General features: G+C 26.5%; 4 protein-coding genes across 4 annotated transcripts; 2 read left to right on the forward strand and 2 right to left on the reverse strand.

The window, feature by feature from the left end:
* Positions 1–861: 861 nt before the first annotated feature.
* Positions 862–2,805, forward strand: LOC129606216 (GTPase Era, mitochondrial). The gene is made up of 4 exons (XM_055516389.1): positions 862–1,191; positions 1,249–1,749; positions 1,815–1,992; positions 2,562–2,805. The coding sequence occupies exons 1-4, from the start codon at positions 973–975 to the stop codon at positions 2,753–2,755; spliced, it is 1,092 nt and encodes a 363-aa protein (XP_055372364.1). The 5' UTR covers positions 862–972; the 3' UTR covers positions 2,756–2,805.
* LOC129606217 (uncharacterized) lies at positions 2,797–4,711 on the reverse strand. Its single transcript, XM_055516390.1, is given in 3 exon segments — positions 2,797–3,589; positions 3,592–4,243; positions 4,302–4,711. Coding segments are annotated over 3 exon segments (1,455 nt in total). The 5' UTR covers positions 4,505–4,711; the 3' UTR covers positions 2,797–2,989.
* Positions 4,712–6,026: 1,315 nt separating this feature from the next.
* Positions 6,027–6,847, forward strand: LOC129606543 (60S ribosomal protein L32). The gene is made up of 3 exons (XM_055516915.1): positions 6,027–6,078; positions 6,301–6,400; positions 6,496–6,847. The coding sequence occupies exons 2-3, from the start codon at positions 6,308–6,310 to the stop codon at positions 6,805–6,807; spliced, it is 405 nt and encodes a 134-aa protein (XP_055372890.1). The 5' UTR covers positions 6,027–6,078; positions 6,301–6,307; the 3' UTR covers positions 6,808–6,847.
* A 3,953-nt stretch (positions 6,848–10,800) lies between these two features.
* Positions 10,801–12,530, reverse strand: LOC129606359 (GTP-binding protein 128up). The gene is made up of 7 exons (XM_055516658.1): positions 12,348–12,530; positions 12,116–12,275; positions 11,916–12,055; positions 11,632–11,848; positions 11,245–11,566; positions 11,049–11,171; positions 10,801–10,995 (listed from the first exon to the last, which is right to left on the reverse strand). Exons 1-7 carry the CDS (start codon positions 12,387–12,389, stop codon positions 10,893–10,895), a joined length of 1,107 nt encoding a protein of 368 aa, XP_055372633.1. The 5' UTR covers positions 12,390–12,530; the 3' UTR covers positions 10,801–10,892.
* Between the last annotated feature and the right edge of the window lie 5,004 nt (positions 12,531–17,534).

Here is a 17,534-nt window from a genome sequence, read left to right on the forward strand (position 1 = left end):
AAAGCTGTCAAAACATATATTCTTTTTTTCGTATATATGTACTGTTTATGTTTGATAAATATTGAAAATTTGACGTTTTTTACGTATTTTATAAAGTTTTCAAAAGTTTTTTCAATATTTCCGTGTGGTTTATTTTTTTTCTTTACGATCTTTTACGGCAAAGTTTTCTCTTTTTAAAGTTTTCTAAAGTTTTATACCAGACAGACCTAATTTTTTGTGGAAGTTGGAACAAGAATCAGTTGATTTTTGTTTACAATTTCGGTAGAAAAATTTTTAAATTTTGACGTTAAGGTGGAGCGTCACCACATTGTTTAAGCGTGGCATCTAAAGAGTCATCTGACATTATCGTAGATGTACATAGGTGTGATAAACCTAAACGAGCATAAAACCTGTCAAAATGTTCTCATATCCGTACATTTTAAATAAAGTGATCTAAATGCCTACAAAACATATTCGAATTTTTCATTTGACAACGAATTAGGTACATTTTTTCATTGTTGTTTTGATTATTTTTTTTTTAATATCAAATTTATCTGCTTATTTTAAATTCACAATATGTAAAGCGTGAACTTAAAATTTGACAATGTAAAACCTTTTTTGGAAAATAATTTTGATTTTTAGAAATGTGGCTTATTATTTATTAAAATTAAACTCTGTTATTTTTATTTCTTGCCCTTGATATAATATGCGTCTATATCTCACCTAAAAATTTTTCCAAAATCTTAAGCGCTAACACCAAACTAAACCCACATGCAAATTTGATACGTTTGAGGCGACATCCTTAAAATAGTAGCACTGTACTGGCTCAGCTGTCAATAATTTTTACTGGTTCTACTCATTACACTACTGTCATATTTTTGGCTATGCAGTATATATTATACATAATAACTTCAATTCAATAATATGAGTTTATTATAATATTCAAAATATTTTCAAAATAATATTTAGCATTTGTAATTTGAGTATTTGGGCATGCCGACTACATTGGGTAGATTTTCTTTATTAAATTTATTTCACAGAAGTCCTTTAGTTGGCAATTTGTCGATACTTTCAAATTTGAATTATTGCACAAAACAAAACCATACCGAGCAAGGGTTTGAAGATGTGGGACAGAAACTCTTGCGAGTTGCAGTTATCGGAGTACCCAATGCAGGAAAATCAACTTTTATAAATAATCTTATTAATCATAGGGTATGCAAATTTAACAAAGAATATACAATTTAAGAAAGGAAAGTGATTTAATTTTAGGTTTGTCCAACTTCGAATAAAGTTCATACAACACGTCGCTCAAATAGAGCGGTTTACACAGAGAAAGATACACAGATTGTTTTAATCGATACACCAGGTTTAGTTACAAAAACTGAAATGCAAAAATACAATTTAGGGAAGAAATTTAGTAGCTCATATAGAGATTCTATTCAAAAATCTGATATAATCGCAGTAGTGCATGATGTCTCTAATAGTTGGACAAGAAATGAATTTCATCCAACAGTTTTAGAGACTTTAAATTTTTATTCAAAAATGCCTTCGTTTTTAATTTTGAACAAAATAGATTTGTTAAAATCAAAAAGAGTCTTATTAGATTTAATTAAAATTTTGACGAATAATACTTTGTCAAAAAGCAAAAAACCTATATATAAAAAAAGTTTATCTTATGATATGGATAAAAGTAAAGAAGTTGGATGGAGCAGTTTTTCAAATATTTTTTTAGTATCAGCTGTAACAGGAGATGGTTTGAGTGAAGTTATGGTACCTACATATATACCAAAATAACATATTTACATTAATTTTTCAAAAACATTTTTTTTACCCAGAAATGGTTATTACATGAAGCAAAAAACGAGAAATGGTTGTTTCCAGCTGGAACTTTTACTGATGAAACACAAGAAGATATTATTGTTGAAAGCGTAAGAGCGCGATTGTTAGATTACTTACCACAGGAAATTCCATACAAATTGCAAACAACATTGGAATATTTTAACGAAGAAAAAAGTAAAAATAATGAATTGTATTTAACAAAACTATTATTGCTTTCAAACCAAATACTAGACATTTAACATGCAGCTCTATCATGAATTCCACTCGTAGAATCCTACGAATTGCCAACATAACTACGACGTAGACTTTTGAATAATCACAAATTATTTTCGTAGAAAATATGAATCATCAATGGCGGTAGAATTTTTCGGAGTGCCAAATTAAAAAATTAAAAAATTAAATAATTTAATACGACTATTCTTTTTAAATTGCTTGTTGTGAGTGATTGAGATAACTTTTTACTACGAACGTAATTAATGATTATTTAATTACGAATGTTTGGAGAAGAATTTTAGTAATTCGTAATTGACAATATGATATTCGTAATTTTCTGAATTTCAGAACTACGAACGAAATTCATGATAGGGCTTATTATTCATGCACTTCCTTCATTCCCAACATACTTTTCTCTTTCATCCTTAAAAATTGTTGGGTTCGTAAAAATACTACAAAAAAAAAGACATGATGCCCAATTATAGAGAGACGATATGTCGATTAATTTACATGTATTTGTACATTTTCAGATATTATTTATGCATCTGTGCAAGTTGCTTGCCCTAATTTAAGGCTGGAGCGCCTTTTTCGTGGAGAATCTAATGGAAAGTTAAAGCAAATTACGGAAAGAATCACTTCTGACTTGGTTGAAACTTTTAATAAACCAATTTCCTTAACAATAACAACTACAATAAGTAAATCCGAAAAGATTTTAGTTAATTAAACTTTGAATGTTATTTTTAAATGCTAAATAAAAATCAAATATTTCAATAATCCTTCTTTTTCTTTTTATTCTTAGCATACACAACTTACAAATACCTTAAACACTGCTATAAATAGAGATAAAATTAAACCTAATCACTTGGTAGTGAGAGCATAATTTAAAATATTGAAACTTAAAGAATTTACAAATATTACACTCTTAATCTACAAACTTTATAAAATAACGTAAAAATAATTACAATAACGACGGAAATAAGTCAGTAAATGAATCATTCCAAAGTTCATCAAATTGAAATTTATCCATTATCTCCCCAGAAGTATTTTCTGGGGAGCCTATTGAACCATAACCATGGTCTGATATGACTGAAAAAGGACTTTTTGGTCGTTTGTCAAAAGTAGGTATCGTCAAGAACTCTTTTATTGGATCATAATCTAAATCTTCCTCCATGCTAGTCGCACTACTTGAGAACATTAACGACTGTCCATTACTACCAACATTAGTGCAATCAGTTATTGGAATTTCCATGTTTTCTGTATTTTCTTGTTCACTACCAACTTCTTCAACTATTTCTTCTATAGGATCACTACCATCTTGTAAACATATTGTTATTGAGTGTGTTCTTTCATCATAAGTTCCGTACAGTGTTTCAGGTTCCGAAATTGAGCTAAGATCTGCTTTGTCTGATTTTACTATTAATTTTTCAATTTTATTTTCTTTGATTTCACTTGAGCGGTTTTTTTTGTTTGAATTTTGTTGGTGTTTTTTTATGCAAATATTTCCTGTTCCAGTAAGTGAGTCTGAATCGCGTTTAAGTGATTGTTCCGGGCGGTTGGATTCCATGCATTTTGGTGCGGTCCCCACCACTCGTCCAAACAATTGCTCTGCTTTGCTTGAACTTTCGGCATCAACATTGCTGCCCGTTCTATTATTTTTTTCCAGCTCTTCTGTGACATCTGTGAGTAGAAATTCGGCAAATTCTTCAACGTCGAAATCTTTAAGTTTGTTGACGTCGAAGTCTTTGAGCAAATCTTGTAAAGCAAGCAAAGCATTATTATCTTCAACAGAGGCGTTACTGCCTTGCCTTTGTAATAATCCTTCCCTTGCTGTTTCGTGTAACCGAACAGCATTGACTCTGGTACCGTTCCCTTCGGCAGAGGGTAAGTGATAGATTCTGCAGATCTATTCGAATTATTGGAATCAGAATCAATACAGTCTGATTTCATCTCATCACAAGATGCTGAAATGTTAAATTTCTCTTCTTTCATTTGTTGCTGCAAAAATTTCAATTGTCTGTCCAGTTCTTGAACCTGAACATCAAGTTTTTGATTTTTCGTCATTAATGAATTATTGATTGCCTCTAAAGTAGTGCATTTATTTTGTAATATTTCTGCACGTTCTGTCAAATCGGTAATTGTTTGTTCCATTTGATCCATTTTGGCTTTTTTCCGATCCCGAGAAGTTTGTGCTGCAACTCGGTTTTTTAATTTCCTATAAAACAATTAAATTTTATGTAAAATTGTGACTAAATTTACTTCTGAAGACTAACTTTCTTTGCATTTTTTCCTCCCAAGTTAGATGATCCAGACGCCTCTTTTTTCCACGAACTGGGGATATTTCAATTTCCGGTTTCGACATGTCGTCCAAAGCCAATAGGCCTGGACTGGTTATCGTAGCTGGAGGTATTTTTTGCAGTGGATTTGGCGTAATTGCGACGTATTTAGAATTAGTTATTAAAATTGAAGATTTCATTTTCTTCTTTTTTAGTTTACACTCTGTTTAAAAATATCTTTTCATTACTTTGCTTCCACAATAACGATTTGAAAGTTGTTGATTATTCGTTGTGATACACACAAAAGTGCAAATTTAAAAAATTTAGATATTTTACATGATTTATTTTTACTTTCGCCTATATGATCAATTACTATACAAATTCTAACAATTTCAAAACTAAAATATTTTGATTACGTGGACAAATCAAAATACGTAACTTGTTACCAACTTTAAATGATTTATTTAAATCATTGAAATTTTTAAAAAATTTTATTAATACTTTGATATATGGTAACTCTCTGGTATTATTAACAATCATGTGCAGTTTTTTGATTGGTGAACTCTCATCATCACTTTTTTATGGAATAGTGTTGGTAAAAACGTAAAATTTTTCAAAACTTTCAGCTCATTTTTAACTTCGTTGTGTAGAATTTTCAACCATTTAAAAAAATTTTACAAAAACATGTTTCACATAAAGTTCTTTTTTCAAGCGAATGAAATTTAAAAAACAGATTTCAGACAACTCATTTATTAAAACTAACAAACCGTAGTTCTAAAATACCTTGATTTAAATTTAACCTAATACTGTTTTGTCTTTTAATAGCATAATTTCACTTTCAAAAGTTTAATAAAGTTCGTAGAAAATCAACAATCGGATTCAGGTGAAATGTTTGCTGGGATGCTTTCAAATTTTAGTATAAAAATTTTTATGATATTACAAGGGCTAAATATTTATTTTCCCATGAACTTTTAGATTTTAGGTGCTTGGTGGGAACATCTTAACTGAAGCGAAAGTATTTTCCTTTTTTTCTTCACTAAAGCGAGTTGAATTTTTTTTATTTTATATTTTAAATTATTTTTTAATTTTTTTCGTTTTCAATATTGCAGATAAACATTTAAAATTCATAATAGGTCTGTCTGATATAAAACTTAATTTACTTTAAAAAGAGAAATAATGACGTAATTACTCCCAAAAATAAAAAAATCCTCTTTTAAAAAAAAATTAAACTAATGGAAAACTTGAAAAATCTTAAAAACTTTAGAAATATTTGATAAACGTCAAAGTATTTATCAAACATAACAAATTTTTTTTTGGTTATCCCAAAAAACAAAAATTTTGATTTTGGTTTATAAAACTGTGAACGTCATCTTTTTTTCTTATTTGTTCAAAAAGTATTATCCCAAACGCTTTGCATGCAAAAACTTTACAAAGTTTTTAAGTTTTTAAAAACTTCCTTATCCCAGACAGACCTAATAAGCATATATGTAATCATTTTCCAAGGCAAAGATGTCCTATTTTAACGCGATTCAAAATTTTTTTGTTTAGCTGAGATCGTCACATAGAATTTTTATAATTTTTATATAAAAATATACCAAATATACCAAATTTTTTGAAGCTCACTTAAAAAATTTTCAAAAAAAAATCCACCTGCTTTCCTCCAGTAAATGTCAAAATTCATAAAATTGACATTTTTATATTGACGTTTAAGAAATGCTAGTTTGATTTAATTTTTTCTTTTTAAGTTCTTTTTACTTTGGCGTTTGTAGAAAAGGTTCGTACATCAAATTTAAAAAATTTTATTGCAAATATTTCATGTTATTAAAATATAAAATAGTTGTAAGAATTGAATAATTTTAATATAAAATAAATTGTTTTCAAAACAAAAGTGAAACAAGTGAAATATTCATAAATAAAGGCATTTGAAAACAAATCTCAAAACAACCATGTGTTTGCACATAATGCAGATATTATTAAAATTTCCTTATGTTTTCAGGTAGAAAATGACTATTCGACCAGCTTATAGACCTAAAATTGTTAAGAAACGTACAAAGCGTTTCATTCGCCATCAATCAGATAGATATGCAAAACTATCGGTAAGTGAAGTAGATTTTCTGAAATATACCTAACCTTCAAACGTAAATAGGCTTAATACATATTGGGATAATATACTTATAACTAATTTTTTCAGTCGAAATGGCGTAAACCAAAGGGTATTGATAACAGAGTTCGTAGACGCTTCAAAGGACAATATTTAATGCCAAGTATTGGTTATGGATCAAACAAAAGGACAAGACATATGTTACCAACAGGTTTTAAAAAGTTTTTGGTACATAATGTTAAAGAATTAGAAGTTCTTTTAATGCAAAACCGTGTTTATTGTGCTGAAATTGCCCATGGGGTATCATCAAAAAAGCGAAAAGATATTGTTGAACGTGCAAAGCAATTGTCGATCAGATTAACAAATCCACATGGACGTCTCCGTTCACAAGAAAATGAATAAACCAATGTTTTTGAGCAAAATAAAACAATAAAAAATTTAAGTTTAGTTTTTTGCAATTTTTTTTTAAGAAACCAATTGCCTTTTTCTCTGAAGTAACTTTCAGTACTTCAGTGTAGCACCATGTTTGAATAAACGTACATTAGCAGCAAAAATATGCAAAGTAAAAGAGCTTCCATAACTAATTTTACAAACTTCAGATACTATTACACGTCGTACAATTTATTAATATGTATATATTTACGGGTTGGGTATTATCACAGGCATCTTTATTACATAGAAGTTTATAGTATTATCAAGATTTACATAATTGCAAATACATATGTAGATACTTGTAAAATATTCTGATTACAAATAGAAAATAGAAAATAAAACGTTTATTGTGTGCAATAGAAGTTGTAACCTTTTTTTGAAAAACCACTTTTTTTAAAATGTAATAGCTATTACATGATTACAGTCATAAAAATAGTTAAACCTTATATTAAAAATGAAAACATTAAGAAGTATTTTACAATCTGAATAACAAAAGTCGTTTGCACCTGCATTGAAAACGAAACAAAAACAAAAATCAGATGATCTAGTTTACACCGTTAATTACCATATTAAGAAGACATCTTTTATACATACATACTTTTTCTTTAATATTTAAAAAGACTTTAAAAGTTACTTGAAATATCAAGTTTTAACTTACAACATGGAAAAAATTTTGAAAATAGGAAAACATATAACGTAACAGCATTTTTTCATTATCATTATCAAAAATCTATTTATTCTATATAAAATTCTAGATATTTTATCTTGAATAAATAGATTTTGATATTTTTTATATTGAACAGTTTAAGGCTAGGTAATTTAACGACTTTAACCATCTCTCTTGAAACAAAAATTACATACCTACCTAATATACTTATGAATGCAATAATATCAAAATATCTAGCTAGTTGTTGCAAAAATTCAAAAATAAATCTAAGATCTACTATAATACAAAAAGAAAAGTGTAAATTGAACTAGTATAAAAGTTTAAAAAATTTTTTATAATTCTAGATATCTTGTTAAACAAGCTTTATTTTGAATAACTGAATATCACCAATTCTTATTAAACAAAATCCATATCAAGCAACATTAGGTTTCTGGAAAAAAAAATTCAGATCTATCTTGCAATTAGTAATAGTAATTCATTTAAAGTGGTTGTGCATAAAAAATAAATTCAAAGAGCTTCAAATGGAAATTTTGAAAAAGTAAGAAATTACATTTATGTACATTTCGTGTAGTGAAATACATATGTATATACTTACATACATCATACAATTTTCCATGGATTTAGTTTATAAGCGATTTATGACTGTACATACTTATCACACATATTGGTATAAACGTGCACAGATTTAAATAAGTAATTTTAAATATTTTTTTTTGTGTTTAAAGATTGTACCTGCTAGCCTTTTTTGGTGATTTTATCAAGTTATATAATTTTAAAAAATCAATCGATTATCGAAATTAAAATAATTTCGTTTCTTTAAAATGTTTAAATGTCGTTTTTAACGGTTGATTTAACAAACTCTGGAAAAAACCAAAATTTATCTAATTTAAGGTTCAATCTCTTTATAAATCTTGCAAGTACTTTTAGTTTTTTTATGTACATATATATTTTATATTTGGGCGAGTATTCACATACATACCTATTTTAATGCATAATGTACCATTGTTCAAAATAAGTATATTCTAAATTTTTATTTCTGGTAAAATTATGTTCATACATACATATGTATGTATATTGTACACTGTATGTACTTTGTACTATGTATGTACTATGTACTATGTATGTACAATGTAGGTAATATAACGTTTTGTATAGTGTATTGTGTGTATAGACAAAATTTTTTGAAAATTTATTATTAAATTATATATTAATAAATTTATGTCAAAAAATAAATTATCTTATTTATTAAGATAAATTTATTAATAAATATTAAAAATATTTTGATAAATTTATTAATATTTGCGATTATTACATTGTATTTATTTGTAATAAGTGAAATTATAATATTTATATTATAAACATGTATGTATGTATTATGGGCATATGTTGTAATATCTATCATGATACAGCAATATGTATGCAAAATACAGTAGTACTACTAAACTTAAAATTAAATTTCAGATATTTTTAATTTTATATTTACTTTATATTCTATAGTTTTCTAATAATTTCACTGATGACTGCCCAGACTATTGGTGAAAAATTTTATAGAAAAGATGGCAATGATATAATACCAAGAAATGTTGTTCTCATCTATTCCAATTCAAATATTATGAACAAAAAAGAACCTAATATTTACGTAGTATATCCAGAAACAACAACCATAAGAAACATTAAGATAACAACGGAAAAAATTACTAATGCGCAATATTCTACTTCAACTACACAAAAATCTAATGATAGTATAGTTAATGATAATATAACAGCACAAGTAACTGCATTCACAGAAACGTCCACGCCAATGTATTCTTTATTAACTTTTCCAAATATAGATTTAAAAGAAGACAGTGATTGTGAGTTATTACAGGAGTCTAGAAGTAGTACTTTAAATCCTGTTGCAATAGAGACACAAATCCAACAAATCACAGAAAAAAATTTTCAGAAAAAGCCAAACGAAATAAATTCACTTAATCCTCGAGGTAACTTCATGGGAAAATTTCAACATAAAATGAAAAAATTGGATATTTCTGATAAATTAACGACTGCATTATATAATTTTAGCACATCGTTAATTGATGCTGAAACAAAGAAATATAAAAGAAATGAAATTGAAATACAGAAGAGCGAAAAACTCACTACATCTTCTTTTCCAATAAAGAGTAAAATAAAAGTTAAAAAGAACTTATCATTTATTTTAAACAATGTCACTAGAATTTTAGACTTAAAAACATTATCAAGTACACCTTCTGGGATAACTAAGTTAAAAAAAGGGCAATACAGAGGAAATCAAACTACTATATATGAAACTGATACTGCCAGTGCTGAAGTACTTGGTATGCTATATAATTCAACAGACAAACGTGATTTATTATTAAGACAGTCAAATAAATCCAAAAAATTCATATCTGCCCTAATGAAAAGAAATAAGGTTAGACTATCATCAACCACTAACAAAGTAAAGTCAACGTCTACTCCAGCGATGAATATAAATTTAAATCATAAATTAAATCCAATTCGACGTATATATAAGCCAAGAAGGGGTACCACTGAAAATGTTTTGTCCAAATCTTCCGTAACTCCTACAACAGAACATCATATTAAATCTTTCGTCAAGGAAAGTATAACTTTATTTCCAGATGAAGTCCCGGAAAAATATTTAGCTACCGAATGGAGTTCGCTTAAAATACATAAGGTGAACAATATAACCAAAACGAGAGGCAGCAAGAAATTTTCTCTCACTGATATTGTTAAAATTTTTACATAAACTTGAAAAATATTCTAAAAAATAAAAATTAAATAGATTAAGAACGTCGTACCCTTGATTTGTATTGTAGGAATCTTTGTATTTTTATAATTAAGAAATTTGCTTATGAAAAGATTTAAATATTTACAAGCTATGAAAAGTACACCCGATTGAAGAAATGAAATTAATGCAGTTATTATTTTGTTACAAAACTATGTAAAAATTTTAAAATTAGTACATATTTATATTTACTCTTATTCTGTTAAACGCCTCACATGAGGTGATATTCAAAATTATTACTTGAAGTTATTATTCAAAAGTATTGAAGTTTTCTTTATACTATTTCAAACTTCGAAATTAAATTTTTTTTCGAAAATTTAAAAATTTTTGAGTAAATTACATCAACGCAAATGATTTTAGTCTAAGAATATGGGTGAATATTTCTTTAAATGCAGTTAGTTATAAATTGTAAATTTCGAACTTTGATTATAGCTTTAGAAGGAATATTGTAGGAAAAATAAATATTTTAAAATACAAACAATTTAAATTTGTTTTATCAAGTTATTTAATCAAAAAATATTTTACAGCCAAATCAACAAGACTCAAAACTTAAAAAATTACTTTTCCTGTGAAGTATTTGAAAATTTATATTTTTTTGACGATTTGCACTACATCCTCATCATTTAAGATATGTTCAATTCCCACTTTTTGAGGCTGATGTTTAACCGAGGATCCCCACACTAAGGCGCTGAAAAATGCACATGTTTGCAATAAAGTTTTTGACGTAAAAATTTTGCTTACTATTTAAACTCCTTAGCGATTGATCTATGAAGCTTATTACAAAAATCTTCTAGGGATGTTCTCTCACTATGTAAAACAATTGGAGAAGTGTAATCGGGCAATTGTCCTTTAGGTTTAGTATAACTAAAATTTATAAAAATTTTTATTTAAACACTCAAAAGGAGAACAATAGAAAAAAGCATTCTTATAACTGTACATTCTTATAAGTTTCAAATATTCCCACATCAGTTCTAATAAATCATCAAAATTCCACTTATGATGTGCCGAAATTGGAACGCAATGTGGAATTTTGTAAATTACGTCCAATTCCTCAATAGAAATTTGATCAATCTTATTTAACAAATAAATACATGGAATATAAATACGATTTCCTTCAATTACATCAATTAGATCATCCGAAGTCGCATCACATCTAAGAGTTATATCAGCGTTATGTATTTTGTATTCTGATAAAATTGTTTTAACGGTGTCCAAGTCAAGTTCAGATTGTTGTACGGCACAGTTTAGATTAATACCGCCTAAGAAACAAAATTTAAAAAATATTGTCTACGTGTTTCAACATTTTCTACTGATATATAAATACCTTTGTCTTTTTTTCGAAAATGTATGTTCGGAGGCTTTTTATTTAGACGAATTCCAAAACCTTCCAATTCATGTTCAAGTAATTTTTTATGCCCCAGTGGTTTTAGTACATCCAATACCATAAATATTAAATTACACGTTCGTGCAACTGCAATGACCTGTCTACCTCTACCTTTTCCATCTTTAGCACCTTCAATAATTCCTGGTAAATCTAATAACTAAGTTAAATAAATAAAAATATTATTCAACGATCTTAAATATAAGTAAATTATTCTTAAACTTCACTTGTATTTTTGCTCCTTTATATTTGATACAGCCCGGTACTGTTGTTAAAGTTGTGAATTCGTATGCAGCAACTTCAGAGTAGACACCAGCTAGATTTGAAAGCAGAGTTGATTTACCTACTGATGGAAAGCCTACAAAACCTGGAATAAATATAATATATTTCAGTATTCAGTTTTCTAAGTAAAGACTTGAATTCTGACCTACTCGAGCGTCACCAGTCTTGGCCACTTCGAAACCAGCTTCTCCAGAGCTTCCACCACCACCTTTTGGAGAAATAAGCTCACGCCGAAGTTTAGCTAATTTAGCCTTCAATAAACCTAAATGGCCAGCAGTAGCTTTATTTTTTTGGGTTCGGGCCATCTAGTTAGTAGAATTAACATAGTATGAGCATTATAACCTTCAAGATTGATTATTTTCAAACTTATTACTTACTTCTGCTTCAATAGCAGCTATTTTTTCCAAAGTGGTACTCATTTTAAATGTATTTTTTTAATTTACTTCTTAAATTTTGAATTTTCTTGTACAATCAAAATAAAAGTTTCAAATTGCACGCGTGTAGCAGTTTAGGATCTACTCATCTTATTTTCTCTCTGATACAATTCTTCATGTATGTCAAGGATTTTGACGTTCTGTTATTGTCGAATTATTTATGAAATAATGATGAAAACAGCCCTATCAAAGACATATTTGTCAAAAACTTTTTTATATTTGAAGATACAGTGGATTCTCTTCAAAATTACCTCAGATAGTGTCAAAACAGTTTTAATTACATATTGTGGCGTTAAAAATTTCTTGTTTAATTTTATATTTTGCACTCGGTTGATGACAGCTCCTTTAATTAAGCAGCTAGCATAAAATCATTGGATTACGTTTTAGCTTACAATACTTCATGTATTCCTATTTTTACCAAAGCGGGTCAAATGACACGAGTTTAAAATGTTACGAAAATACCATGTCTTGTGAGAAATATTAGTTAGACCAATTTAGTAAATGAGGAAAACATTTTTTTCAAATAACGTTTTATTAAGTAATTTATATATTAAATTTATATAAATAATAATTCACAATATAATAAATAATAAGAATTGAAGTTTGGAAAGAATTGGTATGTAGTAAATAAAATAAATATGTAGTCTGGTGGCAATAATTAATACTAACTAAATTGAAATTGTGAATTTATTGAGCAACCCGTTTTGAAGTTTGAAATAAAACGTTAACTTGCCGAACAGAGTTGAATTATAAGCATTTTGAATTTTTGAAATTTTTATTCCAATTGTTTTAATTAATAATATCTACAATTGTTTTGTTTATTTTGCAGTTGACTTAATTGACAAACAAGGTATGTACACACTTGATATAATGGTTTTTGAGAATATTGACATTTATTTTATGAACTGTTTTTCGAAATAGGTACATTTGTACTGTTTCTTTGAAAATAACTTTATTTTTTATCTTTTTTCGAATATGTTTACGAAAAATTCATTTCATTTTCATTTTTTCAATTCCAAAACTTTTAACGTTAAGGTGGTAATCGGAGAGTGCAATAAACACTTCGTATGAATAATTATGTACAAGTGACATACATACATATGTATATGTACAAGAGGCTAGTTAGAAAAAAAAAGAAAATTTTTGGCAGTCTTAAAAATTAAAGGAAAATGGTTAGCAGAAGAAACAAGTTTTCTAAAGAAGTACCTGAAAAAAGACTCTCCAATTTCCAATATTGTGATGGATATACTTTACAAAATAAAAAAAAAGATCATACTTTAAAAAGAAGTTTAACTGTGAAAACCGAAAGTTGCTCTGAAAATCAAATTATTTTAGCGGATTCAAAAATATTAAAACTGGATAATAAAAATGGAAAATTTGTTTCAGAAACAAATTGTTTGCAATTATCAAAAAATTATGAGAAAAATAATAATAAAACATTTTTAAATCAATCTGACGAAAGCAAGCAATCCGACTACTTAATTAGTGGAATGGTGGATTTCGCTTTAAAAATACACAAACTTTATCCAGAAATTCCATCCTTTTACGAAATTTTTGGTAAATATTAAAATGTCTTAAGACTTTTTTCAATATAAAAATGGAAATATTTCTATATATTTAGGTACTCTTATAAAATTCTCAAAAGGAAAATTTTTTGATCAATATACACTACTGCTTAAAAATGTAAAAGGACCAGTTCTGCAAGCATACTACTACGAATCTGATATAAATTTTAAGAATATTGAAAAAGGTAAGCTAAAACAAAAGTTTTGCCATTTTTTTTTTTAAATAATTCAAAAATTTTAAGTAATTAACAGAAAATTTTTACATCTATTTAAATTACATACACAAATTTCTAAAATCAGGACCCTATTTGCACTAGCCACTTTTACTTTTTATTTTTTCAAAATCTAATCCGTTTTTAATTATCATAGTTAATTAGTATTTTACTCTTGGTTCGATAGAAACATCAAATTTTTTTGATTGATTGATTTAGCAACACTAAAAAGTGGTTGGTGCAATACGATTTAGAATGAGCTTTTCAGTTTTTATACTTTCTTAATATCAAAATGCTTTTTAGGTCAAAAATTATGCTGTGTAGGAAAATTTCTAAATGCCAATAAACAATTCAACATTTTTAAATTAACATATTTAGATAAATTTCCTTCAGAGGAAACACTTTTAAGAATTCAAAATATATGTATATTTTCACTTAATAATATAAATAAATTTTCTACAATGCAATAAATGTTTCAGTTACATGAAAATACTAGGTGTAAAAATTTCAATTGCGATTAGTATTCTCTGTATGTTATGTATAAAGATTTAACAATTTTATTTAAAAATTTCTTTTATATAAGAGCTGTGTTACTTTACATTTAGTATAAATTCAAATGAAATTAGATTTATTTTGAATATCATGTAAAACAAATGTATAAATTTAGACGTAATACAAATTTCTGTTGTAAAAATAAATAATAGTATGAAAATACATTTATCTTTGCAAAATAAGTATAATAAGCTTAAAATTGGAATGTTTTTTTCTAGCTACTATTTTGAAATTGAATAGCGAACTTAGTTGTAGTTCTAAAACAAAAGTTCATTTTAAGCGTTTTGGTTATCAAAATACAATTTTAATCTTTTGTATGAAAAATTTTTTATGTTTATAGATTTACTGTTTATAGAAGTACTATTTAATCTTTCATACGAATTCAATTAAAATAGCAGAGTATCTTACTTAAGCAAAAAATTAAAATTAGAATTGCAAATAAGTCGTAAAGAATTTTATGATTGTTTTAAAGTTGAAATTTTTTCACATTTGCGAGTATGTAATTCATAAAAAAGTATAAACTAAAAGTATAACGCGATGAAGCTTTTCAATAATATTTTAACACTTACTTATCCGGTATTCTTTATATTGAATTTGAGACTACTTTGTTTATTTGAGTTTAGTTTATACGGTTAAAAATGAATAACATTTTTTTTACAAATAAAATTTAACCGAGCTTAAAATATTTAATAAATAAACTAATTACATTAATATAACCTGTATGTACATATATAATGAATGAATTTAAAATAAATACATGTATTAGGCATTTTTGAGTTAGTGATTAAATAAATATGATTCAAATAAATTAACTTAAATAGCTATATGACACTTTTAAAATATTTATGCATCTAATTTTTTTTGCCTACCTACCCTACTTTTAACTTTAAAATATTTAATAAAAATAAAGCATCAAAAAGGTAACAATGATTCCACTTGTTAAAGCCGTCATGTAGGATAAATCAATACTAAAAGATTTTTGCATTCTGTACCTAAAAAAAAAAAGTTATAATAAAGAATGATTGAAAATATATGTAGTATGTAATATTAAAAACATAATACTATACATACTCTTTTTTTGATTTTGGTGAAAAAGGAGATGGCGGATAGGTACCAGGAATTTTACTATCCAGTAATACTATCATAAATGAAAAAAATGAAAATAATATACCACAAAAAATTGGTGTTAATATTGGCATCCATAAAGGTGTTTGTTCCCTTATTATTTCATATCCATAATTGAAATGATCTTGCATATAGTATGAAATTTGGTAAATATCATCTTTGGTTAAAGTTGACACTGAAAAAATAAAATTTTATTAATTGACACTGAAAAAAAAAAATATTGTACACATCATATAAACTAAAGGAACGAAAAGAATTTATTTTAGAATTTATTCAGTCATTTTTTGTATACATAAGTGATTTCTTTGCTTGCCTAATGAAGAACAAATTTTTATGGTCATTTTGCAAAACTTGTGTTTGACGAGTTTGTTAAAGAAAAAATAGAGAATGGTTCATAAGTTTTATATTGATGGTTATGGTAGAAAATTTGCAATATTTAAATACGAGTATATGTATATTCAAGTGCAATATACTAAAATATATATTGCATTGTACCAAAGTACCAAAATTCACACGATTATTTTAAAACAATATTTTGTGCTCGCAAATCACACATACTTTTTTATAATTTAATACTCTTGTATGAATATGCAATGTATTTTAGTTTAACTTCCGTTCCCAATACTTCCAAAAAAAATTATATTGTATGTTATAAAACAGCATTATATTTATTATTGATTTTCATTTCAAATATTCGTCATCATAATTTAGAAAATCTAAATTTAGTTCACTGTGTGTTCCCCCGCTGCTATCCCTTTCATAAATTTTATTAAAAGAAAGATTAAAACAATTTCTTTTACTTCTCAAGAAATTTAACAGGGAAAAAAATATTTTTGTTTAGTTTAATTTATCTATTGAGTTCAAGAACAAAATACATAATAAATTTTTATTAAATAAAAAATAGAAGGTAACTTATTCATCGCTTTCCTTTGATGTGATGATATCATTTAAAATATTGCAAAAATTAAGCTTTTAATTTGATTTTTCGCTGAAAATTCTCCAAAGTAAATTGATTTTATTTGAATATATGTATATTATGTACAAACGTATTTATTTTATTAATACGTATTATGTGTATAAATATATTTATTTGCATTCATATTGTACAGTAGAATTTAAATAATAAGACTTCCAAAGAAATGGAATTTTTGTATAACATACCGAGGTTCTTTGTTAGGTATTTCTGCAGATTTCCCCATATAAATTAATTTTAAAGTAAAGTGGCTACCTACCCTACTAATTATGTACCTTAAAGTAATAATTACTAATTGTAAAATTATTCCCCTTATAAATGTACAATACTTAACGTAGATAAGTAAAACTAAACTAATTTATAGAGTTCAACATTGGTTGAACTTTCAAAGTAAAAAGGAATTAGATATATGTAAGCAGGTATAAATATAGGACTATTAATTAACACTTTGGGGCCAAATTGTTAGAAAATTCTAAAAACCGGAAAAATAATTTTAAATACTAGCTACTTGATTTCTTTTAACTCTGGTTTAATTATGTTTTATGATCAATTTTAATATGTGTGTATGGATAAGTAATTTGAAAAATTTTTTACAAAAGAGAACAATAATATGAACGTATTATTATTATGTAACTTTTACAATAAAACAAATGGTTGACTTGGTTCACAATTTATGTCAAAGATTGTTATTATTCATTTAACG

This window comes from Condylostylus longicornis, unplaced genomic scaffold (assembly GCF_029603195.1).
Source record: "Condylostylus longicornis isolate FDR11 unplaced genomic scaffold, ASM2960319v2 ptg000018l, whole genome shotgun sequence".
Classification (NCBI taxonomy): domain Eukaryota; kingdom Metazoa; phylum Arthropoda; class Insecta; order Diptera; family Dolichopodidae; genus Condylostylus; species Condylostylus longicornis.